This window comes from Pagrus major, chromosome 17, assembly GCF_040436345.1.
Source record: "Pagrus major chromosome 17, Pma_NU_1.0".
Classification (NCBI taxonomy): Eukaryota; Metazoa; Chordata; class Actinopteri; order Spariformes; family Sparidae; genus Pagrus; species Pagrus major.
Window position 1 is genome coordinate 18426964 of NC_133231.1, and position 24495 is coordinate 18451458.

At 39.9% G+C, this 24495-nt stretch overlaps 1 protein-coding gene across 2 annotated transcripts; it reads left to right on the forward strand.

Annotated features, from left to right (window-relative positions):
• Positions 1-7361: 7361 nt before the first annotated feature.
• snx27b (sorting nexin 27b) lies at positions 7362-19454 on the forward strand. Of its 2 annotated transcripts, none has more exons than XM_073486007.1 (13): positions 7362-7754; positions 11096-11327; positions 11526-11718; positions 11948-12012; positions 12108-12212; positions 12336-12414; positions 13851-14014; positions 14102-14191; positions 14698-14847; positions 14943-15071; positions 16097-16156; positions 16249-16311; positions 16427-19454. In XM_073486007.1, the coding sequence occupies exons 1-13, from the start codon at positions 7423-7425 to the stop codon at positions 16469-16471; spliced, it is 1707 nt and encodes a 568-aa protein (XP_073342108.1). In that variant the 5' UTR covers positions 7362-7422; the 3' UTR covers positions 16472-19454. The 2 variants fall into 2 exon arrangements, with proteins under 2 accessions (XP_073342108.1, XP_073342107.1); XM_073486006.1 differs by having other exon boundaries at positions 16249-16297.
• The last annotated feature ends 5041 nt before the right edge of the window (positions 19455-24495 follow it).

The window sequence follows — 24495 nt, forward strand, 5'->3', positions numbered from 1 at the left end:
TTACATAACAGCATCACCTTTGTCTCCCTGTGAGCCCATATGTGTCTGTGTGCAATAAATGAAAATTTGACTGTACAGAGATGCATTTAATTCACTTGTATCCAGTTATATTTTTGAATAGGAGTTGGTAATGGTTGGTCTCTGGTTGTCTGGATATATAATGAAGCTGCCATGAGCAGCCTGCCTCGTGGTCCTGACAAACTGAGCACAGAGGGACTGAGAATGCGTGGAGTCATTAGAGCCCCTTAACAGGTTAGACCAGTCATGGTTCCTGTTTTATTCTTCTTCACCTGTGAAGCACATCTTTGTAGCTATTTGTTATTCAGACCCATCTGTCATTCATGTTATGCCACTAACCCTGACAGTCATTCCACATACATGCAGATAATGAAATTCTTTTTAAAAAATGGATTAATCGCAGACTTCAACTCTTATTTTGCTTTTCTCCTTTGCCCATTTGTGGCCTTGTCGTCTTTTTTCCCCCCTTAGGGGTAAATTCTACATTTCTAGTGTATACTTAAACAAGAGACATGATCAAATACTGGTGAAGCAGCAGCAATTGTCAGTTTGGCAATGGACAGATAATGTTTTAAAGATCATTTTAAAGGCATTTCTGCAGAGAAGATGTGAAGCACAGAGGTGCCAGATGCCAGAGTTTGCACAATATCTGTATTTCATTAATGAACACGCACAAAACAATTCTCAAATGTGACCACATTTATTTTTGTTTCTTCTTTCATCATTTCTGATATTCAAAATCAGTTACACACTCACAGAGATTCAGCACATTTCCTTCACATCTCTCAAGCCAACAAAGTAACCCATCTGTGATAAAACTGTGTGTTTAACCAAGTTTTACTTTTCAGAACATTCTGATAATGACATGTATATCTTTAATAGATGTGACTAGAATACTGGTGCAAGTTGAAGCACTTAGTTTTTACGTTCAGTACAAATCTATTAAGGCAAGAAACTTCTGAAGCAGTCAGGCCAAAGTCATTTTTTCTATTATATTCTATTTTGGTCTGTACGTCATGCAGAGGGGCTTTATTAGGTTCACAACCTCCTTGAAAGTCAGTTCGCCATCCGAATTGTCATCCAGTTGGCCCATGAATGCATCTGCTTCTTCCATGGTTGTGATCTAAAGAAACAAAAACAATAACAGTTGTAAATATATTGTAAATCATCAGCAATACATCAAAGAGACATTTTCAGATCTCTGTTAAAAGGGTGCCATTTCTTTTCTACTTACTCCTGCGTCAGGAAACTCAGTTTTGACCAGGTTGAGGAATTCTTCCTTGGTCAAAGTCTTGTCGTTTCCAGTATACTTATTAAAGATTTCCCTAATTTCTTCCCTTGTCCATGGCATGGTGGCTGGAACGAGAAAATACTGTTAACTGTGTAGTCCAGTGTTTACTGTCTTTATTCACTTAAAATCAACTGAATCAAAGCTGTAATGTTGAAATGATTCATCGCAGACTTCAACTCTTATTTTGCTTTTCTCCTTCGCACATTTGTGGCCTTGTCGTCTTTTCTCCACCCTCAGGGGTAAATTCTACATTTCTAGTGTATATTTAAACAAGAGACATGATCAAATACTGATGGAGCAAATTGTCAGTTTGGTGTGACGGGAAAGTCTTCATTCACTACAACAATTCAATGCATCTGCTCGCACACTGACTTCACTGGTTGTTTCTCCTCACTGGTTTGTGCTCCATACAAACACTGTCCACACTCTGTCCACTGCACACCTGTAGACCTTTTAAACAACTTTTCTTTTTTTTTTAGATGATTTTTCCTCAGAATCTTTGGTTATTGTTATTTACTGCATTCTCACCAACTTCATGATTTTTGTTAAAATATTCAAATTGTTGTTGTTAAAACCCAAAAATATATTGACATGTTTATTCTTTTTAGATGCAGCTCTCCACACAATACCCCCACCAAGCTCAATACTGCATATTAGGTATCAACTATTAAAATAAAGTCATTGCAAAATGGGTATTGCCGTAGTCCTTTTTTCAAATAAAGAGAGAGAAAATATTTTGAAGCAATATTTCCACTTACCAAAGTTGGATGGCAACCTGTGACGGTGGAGAGAGAGGAAGTGAAGGATATGAGAAGAGCATGGACACAAACCCTCTTATATAGAGGTTGACATGCCTTTCTCCCCCAAATATTTACATTTCAAGTCTTTTCTTGCCTTCCCTCAAGCCCCTCTTCAGGCCAGTAAAACCAGTTAGTTCAGGGAAGCTACAAGTCTCCATACATAAATGTATGTGATATAAGTCGGAAAAAAACAGAATTTCCCCTAAAACGGGATGAACAAAGTATCTCATCTTCTTCTTCTTCTTTGTCTTCGTCTTCGACATGTCACATAATAGGTGTAATACCACTAACCCTGACATTCATTCCATATACATGCAGATAAGATTTTAAAGATTATTTTCTCACACTCAAACTCTGCACATTTCAAGTCCCTGAAGTCAACATAATAGCACATCTATGATTATTATGTGACCAAGTTTTCCTTCTCATCACCTATGACTCTGACATGTACATTTTATGTATGTGGCTGTAATACAGGTGGAAGTTAGAGCACTCAGGTTTTTTGTTAGGTATAATTTCATGACAGCAGGACAGTTTTGAAGTAATGTGGTTCAAGTATTTATTTCTAAGTGCAGATCACACTGAAAGTGATGAACTCCTGGAATGTTTCGACATCATCCTTGTTGTCCAGCACACTGAAGAAATTGTCCAGTTCAACTTTGTTTGTGAGATCAAGACAGAGAAAAAGGATAAATAGACTGTGAAACATAAACATATGTAAAAGAGGAATTCACAGCTTTCTAATGCAATGGTGCTGCATGTTTTCTACTTTGTTTTCACCCTCCAGAAAAACTTACAAGTGTCAAAGTGACAATGCTAGAATGAAATCTTTCTTGTTTTCCTTTACAACTAAGTTCCTTACCAGTAGCACCAGTTTAGGAAAGCTGCAGGTCATACTTGCAGATAAAGATGCTACACAAAGTGATGATTAAATAGGTGGAATTTCAGTCAGTAACCCTGACAGGCATAATTCAGGTCAAACTTCCCTGGGGAAGAAAAACCACACTGTCAACTCTACCTGACTACAATTTAAGGTATTTTTAATTGCATTTATTATTTTGGGGGATCAAGAAACCATCTAAAGAAACAAAAACAATAGCAGTTGTAAATATATTGTAAATCATCAGCAATACATCAAAGAGACATTTACAGGTCTGTGTTAAAAGCGTGCCATTTCTTTCCTACTTACTCCTCCTGCGTCAGGAAAGTTTTTGTCATGTCTTCCTTTTTCTGGAACAAGAACATACTGTTGACTATGTAGTCCAGTCTTTGCTCTCTTTATTCACTTAAAATTGCGTATTTTTGTTAAAATGGAGGGAGTAAAAGTTAGAAGTTGTCCACTTGAGTACAGTAATGAAGTTTTTGTACTTCTGTTACATCCCACCTCTGAGTAAATATCATTGATAAATCAGGATTTTTTTACATAACAGCATCACCTTTGTCTCCCTGTGAGCCCATATGTGTCTGTGTGCAATAAATGAAGTTTGACTGTACAGAGATGCATTTAATTCACTTGTATCCAGTTATATTTTTGAATAGGAGTTGGTAATGGTTGGTCTCTGGTTGTCTGGATATATAATGAAGCTGCCATGAGCAGCCTGCCTCGTGGTAGTGACAAACTGAGCACAGAGGGACTGCAGATGCAGATAACGTCTTAAAGATCATTTTAAAGGCATTTCTGCTGAGCAGATGTGCGGTCGAGAGGGTCAGGTTTTTCACAATATCTGTATTTTGTTACTAAATAAACAAAACATTTCTAAAATGTGACAACTTTTATTTTTGTTTCTTTCTTATTCAATTCTTTGGTTCAAAATCAGTGATACACACTCAAACTCAGCACATTTCAAGTTTTCCTTCTCAACACATGACCCTCACATGTGTATTATATGTGGCTGAAATACAGGTGGAAGTTACAGGGGTACAACTTAACAAAGGGCAAGAATGTTTTGAAGTAATGGGATTAAAGTATTTATTTCTAAGTGCAGCTCCTGCTGAGGGCTGCAGCCAGAGTGATAAACTCTTTGTTGTTATCCAGCACACTGAAGAAAATGTCCACTTCAGTTCTCCACTCCACTTAGAGAGGGTCACTTGCCTGAGTTTGCACAGTATCTGTATCGTGTTAATGAACAATTAAGACATTTCTAAAATGTTATTCTTTTATATTCACTTCTGTCATTCAAAATAGAATAGCCTACTTGACGTTAGTTCCTGAGCTCCTTTAGTCAAACTGCTTTGAATCAAATATTTGAATAACTTTTAGTTTAGTCTCAGCTCAGAATGTACCAGTAACACTACGACGGTGATTTATATCTTGTAAATGAAATTGTCTTGTTTGAAAAACTGCAGCCTGTTGGTGGGCCTATTCTGACCACCATGATCTTAAAAATTTGAAATCTTTGTTTCTTAGCATACTTTAAAGCCTCTGAAAATTACAGTGGATCGTTTGGCATTAAAGCATTGTCCGTGTGTTAGCTAACTTCGTGTCCATTTTGCAGTTAGCCATCCCCACCCTCCTCTCTGCCTATGAGCGCACAGCAGTAAACATAGCAAACATAGCAGCAAACAGGAGGATCCTGCTCTCTGCACGTTGCAGAGCAGACATGACATCCTCTTTATGCAGTTCTCTGTCCTGATTGGATATTCCAAGAACAACTGCGGCCTGTTTGACAACAGGGAATCTAGTAAGGAGGTGGTTTACAGAGTTTAGCTGCAGTTAGATACAAGTTGTCTCTGTCTTGTAACAAAAAAGGAAGCTCACACAAAACATCACCTTGAAGGGTCAAACTACAAATCAACAAAATGTGGAAATCAGTAATATCAGTAGTGTTGGTATGTGTGAGTGTGTGATACAGTGTGTGTAAAAGGAAGAATGAGCAAATAATATACCAGAACCAGAGCATGGTATGCAGCCAGCTTAATTACAGGTGAGCCAGGCAGTACAGGTGTGTGGAAAACATGTTATCACATGGGTCCACATGTGTAAGAGTATGCAGTGGCAGTCCTAGCTTGTATGACGCCCGGGGCGAACCTCACCTTCAACCTTTTTTTTTTTCTTTAGCTTACAAACAAAGTTGGAGTGGACAATTTATTCTGCAAGCTGGACTACAACAAGGGTAGTGTTACTTTCCAGGAGTATGACATTTGTTGTTAAGTTATGTGCAGTTATAAATATAATATAAAATGAAGAATAACGTTGTCCACATTGCTTCAGACCTTTCTTGAACTAGTTAATTTGTACTAAATTAAAACAATTCAGTGCTCCAACTTGCGCCAGTACTCCAGCCACATTACGTTCTGAGAAGGAAACCTCGGTCAAATCTGATCCAACTACTGCACATCCACTCAGCAGAAATCCCTTTAAAATCATCTTTACAGACTTACAACTTCCCTAAAGAAGAACTTATTTTGATTATCCTGTTTAGAAAACATGAATGTCCAAAGCCTCACAGCCGACACCTCAGAGGTGAAGAAAGACAAAACAGGAGCCATGGCAGGTTTAACCTGCTAGGGGGGCTGTAAATCAAACTGCTCATGGCAGCTTCATTTATTTCCCAGAAACCAGAAACTCGTGTTCTAGATTGAACTGAATTAAAGAAATTGAATTACAGTAAATACAACTTAATTAGGAATATGTAATGTTTGACACAAGGCCTCTCTACAGGATCAATTTAATGTAATTTGCTTTTCAAATAAAATATACATTTAGCCTATACAACTTTTTATATAAGACAAAAATTCAATTCTAAAATAAAATAAAAATTGAATCATGTCATTTGTGTTGGGTAGAACTTTTATTTTAACACCTTGCAGTTCCATTCGCCACCATTTCCATTTAAAAAACATTGGGTTGTAGATCAGAGAAGTGTCTCTACCTGTCAATCATACACCACACCCATCAGTGAGATCTGGGCTTGGTTTTCTTTGCTTTGTTTCATAATCTCTTTGTTCTTTCCTCTAAAGTAAATACAGAGGTGCCAAAAGTACATACAATCTTTAATCAAGTTGAAGTACCAATATATGTGTAAAAAACGACTCTGGTAATAGTAGAAGTACTGATTCAGTTTCTTTGCTCAAGAAAAAGTAAGAAAGTACAGGCTCTGAAATGTACTCAAAGCATAAAAAGTATCGGTCTGAAATACATTTCTATGAGCCATTGCTGAACCTAGGCCTTTGTCACAACACGCTTTTTCTGTGAGCCTATATGTGTGTGAGTGCAATAATTTGAACCATCCTGTGCTGCTCCATGACAGAGTGCTTAAGGCACATAACCACACGGTATGTAGTTCAATGACCTACCACTCACAGTATGCATTAGGTCGAGAGCTATACTACAGGAGGTGGTGGTGCTCATTCCACTTTTGTCCACACGGGGCACCAGAATAAACAAAAAGATCCTTGTGGCAGTTTTAATCAAATCATGTAGAAGAATGGAATTTTGACTTTATATCTCACAATTATGACTTTTTAACGTCATAAATCTGACTTTTTTATATAATAATTATGACTTGCCATCTTTTTGACTACTGGGTTAGAGTTAATGTCAGGATGGGCCCCCCCACAATCCTGCAAAGGATAAGCGGTTACGGATAATGGATGGCTATTTCGACTTCTTTATTACATAATTTGGATTTTTTTTATCTCATATTTCTACTTTTAATGTCATGATTTGGAGTTTCTATTTCACAATTTTGACTTTTTATTTGCAGTATGTAGGATTTCCCATTATTTGGACCTTTTATCTCATTATTATGACTTTTTATTTCATAATTTCTACTCTTCATTTCATGATTTGGAATTTTTATTTCATAATTTCGACTTTTTATCTTATATGTTTCACTTTTTATATAACAATTGTGACTTATCCAATTTTGACTTTTTCCCTCATAATTATGACTTTTATCTCATTATTTTTGACTTTCTATTTCAAAATTTCGACTTTTTTTATTTTAAGATAGTATGATTATGATTTTTTTTAATATATTTTTTTAACTCACAATTATGACCTACTACGGGAATATTTTTTTCTCATCAAACTTTCTTCTTATCTGTTTGTTTTTCTTGAACTGGGGGAATGTGCACGCTTGCCCCTCATGATGTGCTCATGATGCCTGCCCGCTCTGAGGAGGGAGTGTGAGCTGACCCACATGGAACGCTTCCTGGGGCGGACTCGGGCGTCATCGGCCGCTGTCGGCTTTTTCCGGTGATCTCGGTCAGTTAGCTAGCCAAGCTGATTAGCCTGCTACTATCAGCTAATGTTTGTAGGATATTTATCGCCGGCTGACTTGGAGTGGATGATACAAATAGTGTAGAGAAATGGCGGACGTCGAGGGGCAAGGAATTTGTTCGTCGGTCCCTCCGTTGCCTCACCCTTCCTCTCGTAACGGCTCCGGTAGCGGTAACGTTACACCGGGCACCGGCGGCAGCTGCCAGACGGCAACCACCGTTACTTCAGGCCCACGGCTAGTCCGAATAGTGAAGTCCGACTCGGGCTATGGGTTCAATGTTCGGGGACAAGTTAGCGAAGGAGGGCAACTGCGCAGCATTAACGGGGAACTGTACGCTCCGCTGCAGCATGTGAGTGCTGTCCTACCGGGGGGTGCCGCCGACAGAGCCGGCATCTCGAAGGGGGACAGGATTCTTGAGGTGTAAGTGGCTACTGTTTTAGCTTCACCGATGCATATATTGAGCAACATACAGGTGATTCTGTCACCTGAGAATGGCTGTCAGTGCAAAATGAAGGAAAGCAGGACCTGTGAGCATCTAAACTGTCTCTTTAGCGGGACCAGTGTCGGCCACCATGGAGCCCGTGTTTGCATGCATCATACTGGTCTTGCAGGGCAGAATAGCAGTTCATCCTAATGAAAGGAGTGTCTGTGTATGTGTCACAGAGACAAGATCCAGTGATCATTAGGGATTCCCGTCACACAGAAACCTATTCCACTCATCCACAGCATGCCAAATATTCTCTAGTCACCCCTTGCACACATTCATGTCATGGCAGATGCAGTGTGTAACAGACATTGCACACTGCATCTAGTGCAGCTTGCTTTGCTTACATTGATCCTGAAGGTTAAAACAAGGCAAATCATTCCAGTCATCATCTCTGAATCTGGGAAATGAACCCCACATTGCTTTGGTGGCACAGTCAGTGAGCACTGATGTGTGTGCTGCGTTTCGGATGGAGGTGGTTGTCCTCACTGCCACGTTAGTATGCATGGAGATACTAGCTGATGTTAGGCTCTGTTGCTATGGAGAGGAGCACGCAGCACAGCTCAGCATCAGCACTGGCGCTTCACTGTGTCTGTTTGTGTGGAATAAGGTGATGCAGAAAGGGAGGGATGCCTTCAGTTCAGTTCTGATTGGCTTCGCTCTCTAAAGTTCAGTATCTCATTGGCTGGCTGTTGCACACTGCTTTGGTAATGGATGGCCTGCAGTAACCTGGCAGTTTGTTGACCTCATTATTTCTATGTGTTTGTGTGCGAGCATGTGCATGCATGTATGTGTGTTTGCCTTTTTATTTCGTCTCCATATTAGATATTTTGGTCAATATCATCCTTTGATTATTGGCTGAATGTATCGTTTGTGCTCATGTTCATGCTACCCTAGTTAAGCGACCACAGTGTGGGTTGCATTTACTAGGGCTTTGCTAGCCTAATTTGGGATTAAGGGATACTCAGGCCCAAATATGAGTAGATCTGTATGTAGTTATTGTTGTTGTCAGCTGTAGACTTGACTTTGGTGCACAGAGCCTTTTTGCCTTGCTGTCAAGGCACAGTATGTACACAATAAGTAAGTATACACACAGTGGAGTGCCTATGTACTAGCTGCAGTGGTACTCTGCTATTCGCTATGCAATCAATACTTCTTTGCACATTTACAAACAACTCCTGCTCTGAGCCTTTGATGCAGAATAATCTTTAGTGCAAGACAACTCCTTTCAGCCTCCTTCTTGATGATATATATAATGTTAAACACTTAGAACAATGCCAATTCTCTGTTTAAGTTGTACAATGTATATTGTGGCAGTCTTAGCATGTGTATGTTCTGCTGCATATGTGTAATGAAGAGTGCATACAGTACAAAGTACAAAAACTCTTTACTCTCACTCTACCCCAGTGATATAAACACATGTATTATAACCTTGAATTCAAAGTCACAAGGGCTGAAGATATGACACACAGGAGAATGTCACTTAAAAACTATTTATCACGTTCAGAACTGCTGACAGTGCAAGTGCAAAGGCCACTACATCAGGTCCTTATTATATAGTCATAAACTGCTAGAAGGAAAGCGCTGCCAAAATGCTTAGTCTGTATTTTGTGTTGTGCAAGACGCGTGATCCTCCACCCACTACACCTGCAAGATGGTTTTATTTGTCCCCTCCATCAGTCTTTGTTTATTTACACTTACATAATCATCTTTTCATCAACACTAGTTTGGGCTTTGCTATGTGCGGACTGCCTCAGAAGGCCTGCTTTTACTCGCCTGCATATTCATGCGAAGTTATCTCTTGCCGTTGATTTATTAGGTGTCAGCTGTCATTTTAAGCCATGCAATGACATAATGGCTGACATTACAGACTGGTTTCCCACCTGTGAACACTACCAGTTGCATTAATTGTACATTGGCTGCCTCAGTAGTTCTCGTTAGGAGATGACAAACATTTCTGAGCCTCTCTGGTCAATTTGTGAGATTGTATTAAAATTAAGATAAGCATATACGAACCTTTTGCATGTTGTTATACCCTTGAAAGTTATAGAAGAAAGTTTATTTTTGGGGTTGGATGGTAGGAAAAGTTTAGTTGTATTATTAAGTTGTATCTGAGAAGACGAATATATTTGAACAAAATATTAAGAGGAAGTCGCTGTATTAAATGATCAGTGCAGATTTTTGACTAAACACTTTATGCCACACAAATTGTGAAGTTTGTGTAATTGTGTAAGTTGTTTCCAAGGTTTTGACTGGGTTATGCAAATGAATAACAAGTGGCATTTGAGGCAGTCTTTGGAAAATGTTCAAGTCATGCATTCATGCACATATTTGCAAGCTGTTGTATAAATTGGAAAAACCCATTACAGTAGCACAAAACACAAAGCACTGAATAATTACATTTAATTTGACCGAATCTCATTCTGGCACCCTTAACACTGAAATTTGTTTTAAAAGTCACAGACTGTTGAGGTGATGCTGAGAGCTTTTATAAGAGATGCTGTGGCTGTTTTGAGTAAAGTTAACTATAGGTCAGGTTGCTACAGCGCTGTCATCAGCACTGTCAGGCCTCTGACACATGCCTGCCAGAGGGCACACACCCACTGTTGCTCATGCTCAGCTGTACTAATGACATAAACCAAAGGTCCCGTTCCAGAGGGGGAAGATGTGAACTCAGAGTGCTTTTTAGGACAACGCCTCTGTCACTCTGCCATGCATAAACAGGAGCTGTTTCCAAATTTTAGCCCATTTATCTTTAACACCTCATCCATCTTCTGCCATTTCACTCAGAATGTATGTACTTTAGGGATCTCCAAATTTCTTAAAATTCATTGGGCTGTGAATCTCATAATTTAATGTTTCACTCTTTGCCCTTGAGTTAAGCTTACAATGCAAAATGATGATGGATTAAAGGTGTCTGAATACAACAGTCTTGTTTAAATGCTTCCTTTGTGAAACTCATTTCATTGTTGATGTTAGTTTGTCTTTTGGCACTTTGCTGCAGTGTGTAGTATTATTGTATTTGATTGTTTTATGTTGTTTTGTGGTTATCTTATATTTTTGCTCTTGGAAATGTAAAATCTTCTTGTGTAATTTAGTCCAGAAAAGCTCAAGCCTTAAAATGTGCCTCAGATCAAACTAAGAAAGTAGTGCTCTTATTAAAAACTAATTAAATGATGAAATTCTGCTAAATAAAAAAATGAACAGTGAGTAAAAGTGAACTATTAATAGTGTCGCCTCCCTAACATCTACATGTCTTCCTCCATGTTTTCAACAGTAATGGTGTGAATGTAGAGGGAGCGACCCACAAGCAGGTGGTGGACCTGATCCGGGCCGGAGAGAGGGAACTGGTGCTGGCAGTGCTGTCCGTACCGCCGCAGGAGGCTGACTGCCTGGATCCCGGAGACGACGTTTCAGCCCAGTCCTGCTATGACTACTCCGACAAGCAGGCCGTCCCCATCTCTGTGCCGAGCTACAAACACACTGAGCTCAACCAGGAAAAGTTTGTGGTGGGTGCACTTGTGGATGAATACACACTGTAAATGTAAGAGGAGGAGAATGAATTTATACACAGATCACTTTGATGCACAGTGTCTGTAACTTATCATGAACTCTGGGCAGGAAATTATTTAAATTTGAAGACCTATTAATTGAACTTCCTGTCATTCCATTATCATTACTCTCTTTTTCCACACTCTCTCTTCCAGGTTTATAATGTGTACATGGCAGGCAGGCAGCTGTGCTCCAAGCGTTACCGCGAATTTGTGATCCTACACCAAAACCTGAAGAGGGAGTTTGCCAACTTTACATTCCCCAAGCTGCCTGGGAAATGGCCTTTTTCCCTGTCGGAGCAGCAGCTGGACGCACGACGCAGAGGCCTGGAAGAATACCTGGAGAAAGGTCAGGGAGAGAGAGCCAGAGGTGTCGGGCTTCTGTAAAACTTTTGTAAAGCCAGAATTTAGAAATTGGTTTCATCCTCTCTTTGGTTTGTTAGTTAAATAATAGGCCAAGATAAATACTGTCCACTCCAAAGTCCATAGCTACACTGTTTATGTCGTTGTATAACCACTTTTATTTCATATGCTACACGTAAAAAAGGCACCTCATAAAATTGTTTTCTCATCTGCAGTGTGCTCTGTACGGGTAATTGGAGAAAGTGACATCATGCAGGAGTTCCTGTCTGAATCAGATGAGGTAAAAAGAAATAGCTACATGTGTGTGTGTTTTCTTGTGGTCCTCTGTGGTCTTGTGACTCACCGTACAGCTTGTCTCTCCTTCTCATGACCTAGAACTATAACGGCGTGTCGGATGTGGAGTTGAGAATAGCCATGCCCGACAAAACCACGCTCACTGTCAGAGTTCGCAAAAACTCCACAACAGACCAGGTTTACCAGGTAAATACATACACAGGCCGGTCTAACTGTTAGCCATTATAACCACGACCTCAGGATAGTCATCTTGCCAGTGTTTTCCATTTCCTCACCCTCTCTCATTCTGTCTCTTGCTCTCTCTTTCAGGCTGTGGTTATGAAACTAGGGATGGACAGTGTAACAGCCAGCTACTTTGCTCTGTTTGAGGTCATCAACCACACCTTTGGTTAGTAACAACATGTAATTAAGCTTTGACTTTGTGTGTATGCTCCTTTCCTGCACTGAAAATGTGTTTTAATCTTTGTTATGATCCCTCATCAACCATCCTTTTTAACATAATATCAGTAGTAGGTCTTTACTTCACACAGCACCACTGAGTTTATTCTCCATGAAGTGTGTGCTCTGTTGTCACTACAAAGACAGAAGCCACAGTGAAAACAAAAGGGATTTTTAATGTGTTTGAACAATGGTTCAAAGGAACCAACAAGCTAAATTTTAAAAGTATCAAACCAAAGAAATCCCACTGTCTCCCTCTAGCCCTCCCTCCTGAGCCATTCCTCCGACTGCCCTGAGTTCCAGCTGGCCAGCCAGGAGATGTGTTAGCAGCTAGTTCATTCCTTCCTCAAGCTTTCTTAGCTTTTTTAGTCTAATAAATACATAAACAACTCTGTTAAATCCCACCATAATGCAAACACAAGCAAAATAGTTGTCGTGAATGTACCTCAGTCCGAAAAGGCTACCAGGCATGACAGTTACTCCTTACTGCTGTAGGTGTGTACTTTGTGCTGCTAATGCCGTTTTTACATGACATCTCGCTTACATCTAAGTTAGCTGCTGACCGACAGGCCCAGTGGCTGTGTACTGGAAGTGCAGCGCATTGTTGTCATCACTAACCTAGCGTCACCCCATCTCTCTCTCACATGACGATGACATACGAAGAGAGGAAGAGATAATTTTAATCAATAGGCTGAGGTATTAACACAATTATAAATTCAGATCCTGAATTGTTTTAGCCTGCGATCCAGACAAATCTGCGAGTATGTTTAATTTGCTCTGTCAAAAAGGTCTGGCCACCATCTCATTCAGACAGATTTTCCTCTGGGGGGTGTGACGATTTAAATTCTAAATTGAAAAATCTAAATCTAATCTAATTCTACATTGAAAATCGTCCGAAAGCATTTTGGTCTGCACCAAATTAATTAATCATCATTCTTTTTGTCATCGTGGCATGGCACACACACCCACCTTCCTTCAACCAATTTGCACTCTCCTCTTGCTCACTCTGTTTCTCGGTTTCCCTGTCACATGTCTGGCCCTTGCTGCGACTGCTGCAGCCCCAATATCTTAGATATTTGCACATTTGGCAGCATCCACATATAGATTATTTATTTTTTGCCCACAACGTCTCTTCACAGCCCTTTTTAGTTTGCAATACTTTTTTTCACATTACCAGTATCAAACAGAGCATAGAACATATTTGACACTAAATGCTCCGTTGAACACACTGAAAGATAATAGATTTTTGCTCGAAATTGTAGAGAAGGTCAGGAAAGAAAAGTACTCACCATATAGGAATATGATTTAACTCTCTCCTTCCTTCCTTTCCTCCCTGACTCCCTGTTTTCTCTTTTTTCTCTTTTTTGGTCTCTCTTCCTTCCTCAGTGCGTAAGCTTGCCCCAAACGAGTTCCCCCACAAACTGTATGTACAGAACTATACCTCAGCCATCCCAGGAACCTGCCTTACCCTGCGTAAGTGGCTCTTCACCACAGAAGAGGAGATTCTGCTCAATGACAACCAGCTTGCTGTCAACTACTTCTTTCACCAGGTATGTGCATTTGTCTTTCTGTCTCCATTGTGTGTGTACGTATCTGTTTGTTTGTTTGTTTTCTAACAGTGCCTCCTATCTCTGCAGGCCTTGGATGATGTGAAGAAAGGTTTCATCAAAGCAGAGCAGAAGTCCTACCAGCTGCAGAAGCTGGCAGAGCAGAAGAAAATGTCCATGGTCAGTGTCTCACTTATGGACAGACACCACACGGCTACTCTACTACTGTTCCTGAGTAACTTGCACAGACAGAGAGAGACAGAGTTACTCACTGTGGTTCAGTGTGTCTTATATCACCCCCTCTCTTCCACCTGTTAAGTCTCCTTTCACTGAGTGAGTGTGTAGGTTTGACTGGAGTGTCAAAGACACAAATCCTTACAGGGAAAATGTGCAGGGGGGAAGTAAGCTAGTGCTAAGTAAGCTCTGTCTGAAAACATAAATATATCACCCTCACTTTAGAGAGTTTAAACTTGCCACAGAATCTAATTATTCACACCCTATTTTCAGATCAGTGTGGCTGCAGAGAACAACTATAGTGTTTGACTGTACTATGCATCATGGCTATAAAGCTTAGATGAAGTAAAACATCAGAAGGTGCATCCTGCATCAAAACGTCAGTCAGTTGCAAAACTTGATATTGTAATATGTTTGTTTTTTTTAAAATATCTTGTCTCTTTCTCTCTCAGTATCTGAGTTTGATGAGGGGTTGCGAGGGCTACAATGAGATCATATTCCCCCACTGTTCATGTGACTCCCGACGTAAAGGGCACGTCATCACAGCCATCAGCATTCACCATTTCAAGCTGCACGCCTGCACCGAGGAAGGGACGCTCGAGGCAAGGGCAACTGTTTGTTACTGCGTGTCCGTATGTTTAAACATGAGATTGTACGTATAGTGAGTTAGCATACTGAATCCTCTGTCTTGTTCCAGAACCAGGTGATTGCATTTGACTGGGGAGAGATGCAGCGGTGGGACACGGATGAAGAGGGCATGGCCTTTTGTTTTGAATATGCACGGGGAGAGAAAAAACCACGCTGGGTCAAGATTTTTACACCCTATGTGAGTATCACACACACATGATTACACAATGTGTGTAATGTGCATACTGTACATAAAAATGTTATGGGACTTTGGAACTGTAACTCATGAGAAACATAAAAAAATTATAATGTAAAGCAAATTTATTTGCAATTGAGATGATTCAACATGTATGTATGTATGTATGTATCAACATGAATAATGACTTAGATATTCACATAACCAGTTTCCTGAGTGTCTTAGTTAAAAAATTGTTGGGATATATGGTATGTTAGTACAAGGCTGGATGATATGGCCTTTAAATAATATTGCAATGTTTTAAGGTTGCATCTATCAATACCGACTATCATGTGTGTACAGTGAATATGATGCTAATGCATGCAGCCAGCTTATCTTAACATAAAGAATGCACAAAAAAATCAGCCTACCAGCACAGCTTAAGCTCCCCTAGCTGTTTGTGCTGGCTGCTTAGCTTAGCTTAGCTTAGCACAAAGACTGGGAACAGATGGAAACAGATCTTGCTTGGCTCTGTCAAGTGGTGACAAAATATACCTACCAGCACCTCTAAAGCTCACTAACTAACACTTTATGTCCTGTTTGTTTAATCCATACAAAAGGTGTAATGTAAAAGCTATTTCTACACTATTTCTTGGCTCTGTGCAGTTTCCTGGCGATGAGCAGAGACTCCAGGAGGTTAAATGTCCCAGCCAAGAAATAGTCTGGCACATAATTCTCCCTAAAACTGCAAATGAATTAAACAAACACGACATTATGTGTTAATTATTGAACTTCAGAGGAGCTGGTAGGTGTATTTTGTTACCATTTGACAGAGCCAGGCTAGCTGTTTCCAGTCTTTGTGCTAAGCTAAACTAAGCTAGGCTGCTGGCTGTAATCTCATATTTACAGTACAGACATGAGGGTGGTATCGATCTCATCAACCGTCTCTGCCAGAAAGCCAAAAAGCGCTTTTTGCGAAATGTCGAACTATTCCTTCAAAGGAAAATATGTAACGTTTCTCTCTTTATGTTTGCATGGCTGATGTTCAGTTCAATTACATGCATGAGTGCTTCGAGAGAGTCTTCTGTGAGCTGAAGTGGAGGAAGGAGGTAAGGAGCATCTGCTTACAGGCTAACCTACTCTATTACAAGTCATGTATTTGTGCCCTTTACTCATACCTGCGATGTGTGTGTTTCTACAGGTGGAAGAGGAGGCAACCGACAAGGACAATAAGAACTGCAGTAAAGATGGTATGTGTGGCAAGGTAAGGCTTTGCCTGCCTCTTGTCAGTCTATGATCCAGTAATAGCCTCTGTGACTTTGTCTGTCTTCTGTTTCTGAGTTTGTGTGTCTTCGTCTTGATTACCATTTCTGTTGCAGAATATTTTCCAGCTGCTGAGGCACAGAAGGGATGGAGGCATCTAGGAAGGGAGATCGTTACCTCTTAACTGGACACCGTCGTCATCGACTCGGCTCAGTTCGGCCCTCATCCAGCCCCAGACCCAGCAACACTCAGCTATCAACCACATGGTCATCATTTACACCCCATCAGCTACAACCCGAGAAGCTTCCCCCAATACATGCAAACCAAGAAGCATCTGCAACTGAACAAATCGGATAAACGAACGCATAGAAAGCTACAGACACATGAACCAGAACTCTTGAATCCAGTGCTTTATAATCATGCATTAAGCAGAGCTCTGTCAAAAAGAAATGAGGCCTCTATAGACTGGATTCATGCAAGCCTTCTTCTTACTGGCAGGGACTTAGAATGTGACCAGTACATGAGCCTCCACTGAAGCAGTCATACCGGGAAGAGAAAGCTGAAGTGAATAAGGAAATATCAATGGACTAACAAGGGAAAGTGAAAACTGTAAGTGCTCACAAACGGGAACACACGCAACACATTATCAGCGATACTGAGGGTTGATCACAGGAAGAGACTCAGCTTCTCGATTCAGCGAGCAGAGCAGCAGTGTCTTTGTTTTTTTTGGCCAGTTGTTAGCGTGCAAATGTGTTTGTGCATGTTTACTATGCGTGCAAGGGGCGCCCCCAGAAGACAAGAGGCCGACCAGTGCGAGGTCCTCAGAATGTAAGTGAGGGCTGAATTATGCCACATGCATAAATTATCATGTTTGCCGCTAAAATTTACTTTTATGAAAGAAATCTATTAACATTGTAACGTGGCAAACGAGAGAAGGGATAGAGACATTTTGTAGGATTGTTAGACACATTTTTCATCCAGAGCACACGGCTGCGAGGATACGACACATGAGCGGGAACACGTTAAACTTTAGACTAATGTTGCACTTTATCCAACAGTATTAACAACCTCCAAATGTGGGAAATGTAACCTAAGAAGCAGATAGTGGGCATAATACTCGCACTTAGTTTACATTCAGCTTTTACTGACTGACTACAGTATGATTATGTACTGCATCATCAAATGGAGTGCATTGTGCAGAGCCATGCATTAAACCTTTATGTATTTATAGTATTACGTAAACACTCCATGCTAATGTTTTGGGGCCATTGTAGAGAACTGATCAGACAGGTGTAGTACAGTATATTCAGTGTGCATTACCCTTGTGAGACAGCAGGGGTCCTTCTCTTCCTGAGTGCTCTCTTGCCGACAGTGATTACTTAGTTTCTGAGAACTCCCACAGGATTTATAATAGGCCTGTAATTCAAACGGCAGCACTATTTATCTCTGTAGCGGGTCCATTGCTGTACTGTTAAACCACTCATGCACTCCAGATTCAGGTTAAGTGGGAAGAGGATTTCTTAGCCAGAAAGGGCGGCTTGCACCTTACATCAACGTGATAGATATGAAGATAACTGCACATTCACTAAAGCCTCTGTAGCAACTCTGCAGTGTAAAGTAATAATAAACAGTGTGATTTAATGTCCTTCTAAATGAGCCCGGTTAATGTTCTCATTCCTAGAATAATGTAATAACATACAGTAATTATCTGTTGATGTAAAGGGAAAGACGAACACTAAAACATAAAATAATGTCATTACAGGTGATTACATCATTAAACCTTGACACGTTTAATGCTGATATTAGATATGAATCATTGCTTTTTGCAAATTTGTGTTGTTACTGTCATAATCGCTAAAGGTGCACTACGTAGTTTTGGGGAAGAATTTTCAATCAGATGAGATCATTCATCGACTGTTTTTTTTTTTTTTAATGCCTAAACAAACTAAATAAACCCTCTTTGTTTTCATGACTGAATAAACTGAATAAACAAACTGACGTTAAAGGACAAACACAGTTTCATACTGTCTTACTGTGTTTATATTCGGCGGACCCTGCCACCTTTCTAGCTTCAAACAGTGTTCTTGGGACCTTATTTTCCTCTGAGAACAGCTTGTTTATTCAGTTGTGGAGAAAGTAAATATTTCTGAGTTTGTATTATTACCTCATTAATATAAAATTCTAAGTTTAAATGTGTTCTCCAAAACAACATAGTGCCCCTTTAAGTCTTTGTAGCATTGTAGCATTAAAAACTCTATAGAAGGACATTATTTCTTGCATTTAATATATATTATATACATGATATTACATGTTCAGTTGCTACTAGCTTGTACAAGATGAGCTCTCGTGTAAGTGCTGGGTGATACGGCTGATTATCATGATCTAAAATCAATATACTGTGTGTCATGATATGGCTTATTTATGCAAAAACAAATGTAACATAATAATAATAAACTGATGCACAAAGCAAAGAAGATAAGGTCATGTAATCAGGGTATGATGCCGATGAATATCATTAAATCATAATATTTAATTGTCGCTCAGCGCTAACTCCTTATTAGCTCGTAATGAGAATATCAACAGTATGTTTTTGTTAACTACAAGCAAGTAAAGAGTCATAGATTGACATCTCTTACTAAGAGTGCTTGTGATAACGATGGTGCTGTTCACAAAAGCCATTTTGGGTGATGAATGAGCTTCAGAAGACCTTGGTGGGTATGTAAAAGAGGTTTAATTGAATGTGTTGAGCCTTGAATTGAAAGACTGAATGTGCAACCCTAAAGGCCGAATGCATTTCCCAGGATTCTTGTCTGTTTACTGGACCATGTCTGACGTGTTCGATTGTCTGACAATGTCTGATCTGCCCACCTCCAAGTGTGCGCTCCCCCCTCTCTCTCTTTAAGTGTCACTAACGTTATTTATTTCAGTAAGATACGATGTTAAATTCAGCGTCTGTTGTTCCGTTTTTTTCACCTGACATGGTTTGGTTTTCAGAGAGCCACGCTAGGAAAAGGAGGGACATTGACAACCTGCAGATTCTTTGACATGTTGAAATGTAAAATTTAAGACAAAGTGTTTGGTTATGTCGCTTACTGTAATAAATTGTAACATATTCTTTTAAATAAACCGATTTATTGATGCAAAGTTAGTTTTTTGTTGATTCTGTGTGTTTGCGTGTGTTGAACCTGAGACAAAACCAGTAGGTGGGAGTTGAGAGTTGAGGACTGCCAGAAGTTACCCTCCAGGCTCTCAGTAAGCAGAGTGAGATTTATCCCATAAAGATGATTTTACGCTCATTCTCCCGCTCTCCCTTTGTGTACCCACATCTGTTTTCTTTCTTCCTCTCTCTCTCTGCATTGCCTTCCTCTTCTCTCCCCAACTCCAACGTATTTTAATGAGATCTGGGAGACAATTACCCAACAGGCAGTGAAATAGCCGTTCCTTATCGACCTGCATCGAGTGCCTGCACCCGGTAATTAATAGCTATTGAGTGTTCTTGGTGGGGGATATTCTGTTGGAACGTCTGAATTTTGAGAGCTAACATCTTTGGGCCAGAGACCTGTCCTGAGAGATGTCTTGCGCAGGATCAGACTTGAATGTTGATCAGTTTCATTCCGCTAATTTATCACATGAAAGGAGGTGCGGCCTACCTTAAAGGTCATATTTATAACATTTTAATGTAGATGCATCATTTTTAAAAGTAATACATGTACAGAGCTTGTAGAAAGGTGCAGGATAAAAGTTTTATGTTTTTTTTTTAAACATTGTTTGTTTATGTTGTTTACAGCTTCTAACAAGGTTTGTGAGCCGATAGTCTTGGTAGTTGCCAGTTAGTGGAAAAAATAGTTTTACAGTATGTGCCCAGCATACTGTACTGGCCTAATGTAAGCTAGCTAGCATTAGCCACTTTAATGTTAGCTAGTGTTAGCAACATTAACAATAGGTAGCTAGAGTTAGCATTGTTAATGTAACTTGCTAGTGTTGGCAACATTAATGTCAGGTAGCTAGTGTTAGCCACGTTAACATTAGCTCGTTGGCAATGTTAACGTTAGCTCGTTTGCAATGTTAGCTAGCTAGCTAGCATTAGCTACTTTAACGTAACGTCAGAGTCTGCTAGTTGCACCGCCATGTTTCTACAGTATCCCTGAATGGACAAACCAAACTCTGGCTCAGATGAGGGGTGTTCAGTTGGTTGCAGTCTACAACCACTAAATATGACACACTGGACCTTTTAATTAAAGAATAACACCTCTAAAGCAAAACAAAGTACATTTTGTAGCTGAATTGTAGCTAAAATTGAAGTTTACAGTGTAAGATTGGTGAGCTGAAATATTAAAGGGGCAGTATGTAGTTTTGTAAAAGAGATTTAAACTCAGATAATATTTACAATATTGATGAGGTAATAATACAAACTTAAGAAATATTTCTTTCTTTCCATAATTGAATATAAAAAGCCATCCTCAAGAGAAAAAGTCCCCAGAACAATGTTTTAAACTAGAAAGGTGGTTACTTAGAATCATCCTGCAAATATAAACTTAAAGTAAAACGGTATGAAATCGTGTTGTCCTTTAAGGACAGTTTGTTATTCAGTTTATTCAGTCATGAAAATCAATCAATGAAGATTTTCACTTCTGATTCAGATTTCTTGCACCTTTTAGATAGGAGCATCATAGTGACTCAGTAGGTTCATACAGTGTGTCTGCAGGCAGCATGTGTGGTTCTCTGTGCTGGTTTTCTTTCACCCCCTCCTATTTTGCAAAGATATGCAAGTCTAGAGGATTTTGATTGTCTGTGGAAAACCTGGCAACCTGCCTGCAATGTCCTCTTCTTCACTTTTAAAGTAGGAAAAGCTGACTGACTAGAAATAAGCCGGTTAACTAAGAAAATACTGCAGTTTCCTTTCAGATTTCCCTAGTCCTTTGACATTTCTGAATAGATTAAACCAATAAAATACACCACATTATATCAACTATTATTCCCTCCTTTTATATTCTCCCCTCTCTTATTTTTTTCCACATGAGCAAACACAACAAAGAACTGACAGCACTGCACAAGCAGCAGAGATACAGAACAGCAGAGAGAGAGAGAGCTTGAGGAGAACGCGTGGTTACTGCATTAGGTCTGCAGCAGGGTCCTCACGTTACCACTTAATGTGTGAGTGGGTTTGTGGTTGTGCTGCTTCACGTGTCCGTGGATGTAGGTGCGAATTTGTGTGACAACTGCAGCCACACATTGCAGTGGCCCCTTGATAACAAACACGCTTTCTGTATCCCATTCTCCTGCTCGCTGCAGCATGCCCCTCTGTTTTGTATGACTCGGTTTGCTTCCCCTCTGAACAAACGGCTCTGTGTGAGCTGTCGACAGAAAGCAGGTGGATGTCACCGCAGGAGGAGAGTATCTTAGATTTATTACCCGTGCTGTATTGCATCGCTCAGCTGTGTTAGGCAGCAGCCCCAGCAGTCACGCAGACAAAAGGAGCTCAGTAGGCCATTGAAATGCATTGTGAAATGCTCCAATAGTTAACCGCCCTGCCTGCTCATACTGTACTTAGTGAAAAAAGTTGAAAGCCAAATTAATAGCCTCAGTGCTGAAGGTTTGAGTACAGCCGTGCCAAGACACCAATTAGCCAAATTCAATCATCCATAAAGTGTTTGCATTATTTCTTCGTCAATCATTTTACATGGGAGTGTTTGCCAAAATCCCTCTAATAAATCTTCATAAAGACACCCTTTGCCAATTGAGAATATATGTCCAGTCACCCCTAAATGCTGGTCTAAGTACAGTTTAGCAGCAGCAGCATCCCAGAGGAGGAGGAGGAGGGGGAAGAGGAGGAGGAGGAGGGATTCTTCTTCTCTCTCCCTCCTCCAGCCCTCCCTCTCTCATTAATGAGCAATCAGTTAAAAACTTTATCGGCTCCTATTCGCCTTCTCAGCACATTTTTTCCAGCCTCCTCTGTTTCTCTCAAGCATGCAACCGCCTTCTTTCTGTGTTCCCCTTCACGATGCTTCCCCCTCCATCTCTGTGCCTCTGCATAGCCCTCCCTTCCATCTCTCTGTCTGTCTCTTTCTTCCTTTTGCCCTCTTTATTGCTGTGCTTCATTACCTTCATCGTCCCTTTCCTCTCTCTCCCCACCCCCCAAACCCCCCACCTCTCCCCTTCACTCCTGCTGTCCCCCTGCCTCTGCGTCCTTTTTAAACTTTCGATCCCCCGAAACTTCGATCGAAAGGCAGGGGAGCCAGAGAATTAAACATATGATGCATGTCTAGAGAGTACAAAAGACCAGACAATTTATTTCGTAATGTTCACAGCTCGGTCTGTCACACCCTATTGGCATTCGAGTCTGCAACACCAGGGTCACAGAGTTGACAATTTAATGCACATACAAGAATGTGAATAGATGCGTGAAAGTGTGCTGTGGTGTGTGTATCAATGAGATAAAAAGCCTTGTGAAAGGCTGACACGACCTATGATTTCTGTCTTCTCTCTTTCACACTGCAATCTGAACCTTATCTCTGACTGCACACACAGAAAATAATGTTCCACATCACAAATAAAACCAGGGCTTTGAAATATATTCTTCTAGCTGTGACTGTAAAAGTGAATCCCACATTCAGAAACAAGAGACAGCACTTCACCCAACCCCCTCAGCTTGGATATCATGTTAATGCACAGTTTAGATTTATAGAAAGTGACTTACGAAGGGGAAAAAAAGATCCCTGTTGCAGTATGCGGCACTTTTTTCTCGAATATGATTCTGTTTCCTGCTTCACTGCACTCACTGCAATATATAATGAAGCTAATGTGATTGATAAAGTTGCTGCAGAAGCGAATCACCAATGTCATCATCCCATTACACGGATGATGTCCTGGCTGTATTATTGTGATAAGGATTCTTCTTTTTCTGTTTTTAATCTCAGGAACGGGGTACTCATGTGGAAAGATACCGATCACAATGACTTTGACGATCCTATTAAAAGTAAAGAAACTTGGGAAAAACCTTAAATTAAGATTTAGATTTAGATTTTGGGATTTGGGGCTATTTTGCTCCTATAACATGTCTATTCGGACTAGTGGAGAGAAAACTTCCAAAATGTTGATTTTAGTTACAATTTCTGCTCTTGGTGTGAATGCAAATGAGTGCATATTTAATTAGATTGCCCTATTTGCATATTTAAACCTAAAATATAAGAAAACATGATTGTCTTAATATTAGAAATCAACTGGGATAGTTTACTGGTGAGATCTGCTAGTTCAAAATGTTACCCTATTCACCAAGTCTTTGTATTTTTTGTATTGTGTATACAATATATATCTTTGGAGGCCTTTCAAAATGAGTTTTCTTTCATACTCCGAGCAAGAAATCTCCACTTCAGGAGCACTTACACCCACCGAACGTTCCAGTTTTATTACTGTCTATATTCTGACATTTTTTTACAGAGGGATATGTTCATATAACATTCATAGCTGGATTTATGTAACTATTATTACTAAAAACATCAAAATGTGATTTTTATGGCTAATGACATATTTTCTGATTTAAGAAGTGATTAAAAGAGACATCCAGATTTCCCTCCGCAAAAACCTCTGACTCAGCAAAATGAAACAAGGATTTTGAACCTAGTGTTCAGATTTCTGTTCTAGAAATGTTTGTAAATTAGTGCATTTTTAACTAGATAATTCCCGTTTTGCAAATATAAACATGTAATTTCAGAGAACTTAAAAAATAACAAAATCCTGCAGAGACCACCCTCAGTGATCATAAAATGTGTGTACCAGAGTATTCATTATATTTGAGGACGAGCACACAGGAACTCTGGTCTGTATCGTCAGGAATATTTTCCACTGATAATAAGTGAGGTGGCAGAGCACCTGTAAACACTTTTAGTTTTAAAGGTGAGTAACTCTAAAAGTGTAAACTATGACATGAGTGTAATTATTTTACAAGCAGCACATCAGTGTCCAATTTTTCTACAGAGCATCTTAATGTAGCATCCCAAGACGGCAGTACAAATATTTTATAACAAATGTAATAAAGTCATGCGATTTCATTCACAAAACTATTCCCTAAAAACCTTCACTTCTTACTTCACTGTTCAAGAAAACATTACTGAGGATTTTGTTGGTTAGTCCACAAACAATCATCCATATTGTGATGAGACATTTGATGCCCCGATGAAGGTTTCAG

Coding starts and splice junctions, on each gene's coding strand:
- snx27b (XM_073486006.1), top strand. CDS start 7,423: ATGGCGGACGTCGAGGGGCAAGGAATTTGTTCGTCGGTCCCTCCGTTG. Junction 14,848..14,942: donor CCGAGGAAGGGACGCTCGAG/GCAAGGGCAACT, acceptor GTCTTGTTCCAG/AACCAGGTGATTGCATTTGA. Junction 16,298..16,426: donor TAAGAACTGCAGTAAAGATG/GTATGTGTGGCA, acceptor TTTCTGTTGCAG/AATATTTTCCAGCTGCTGAG.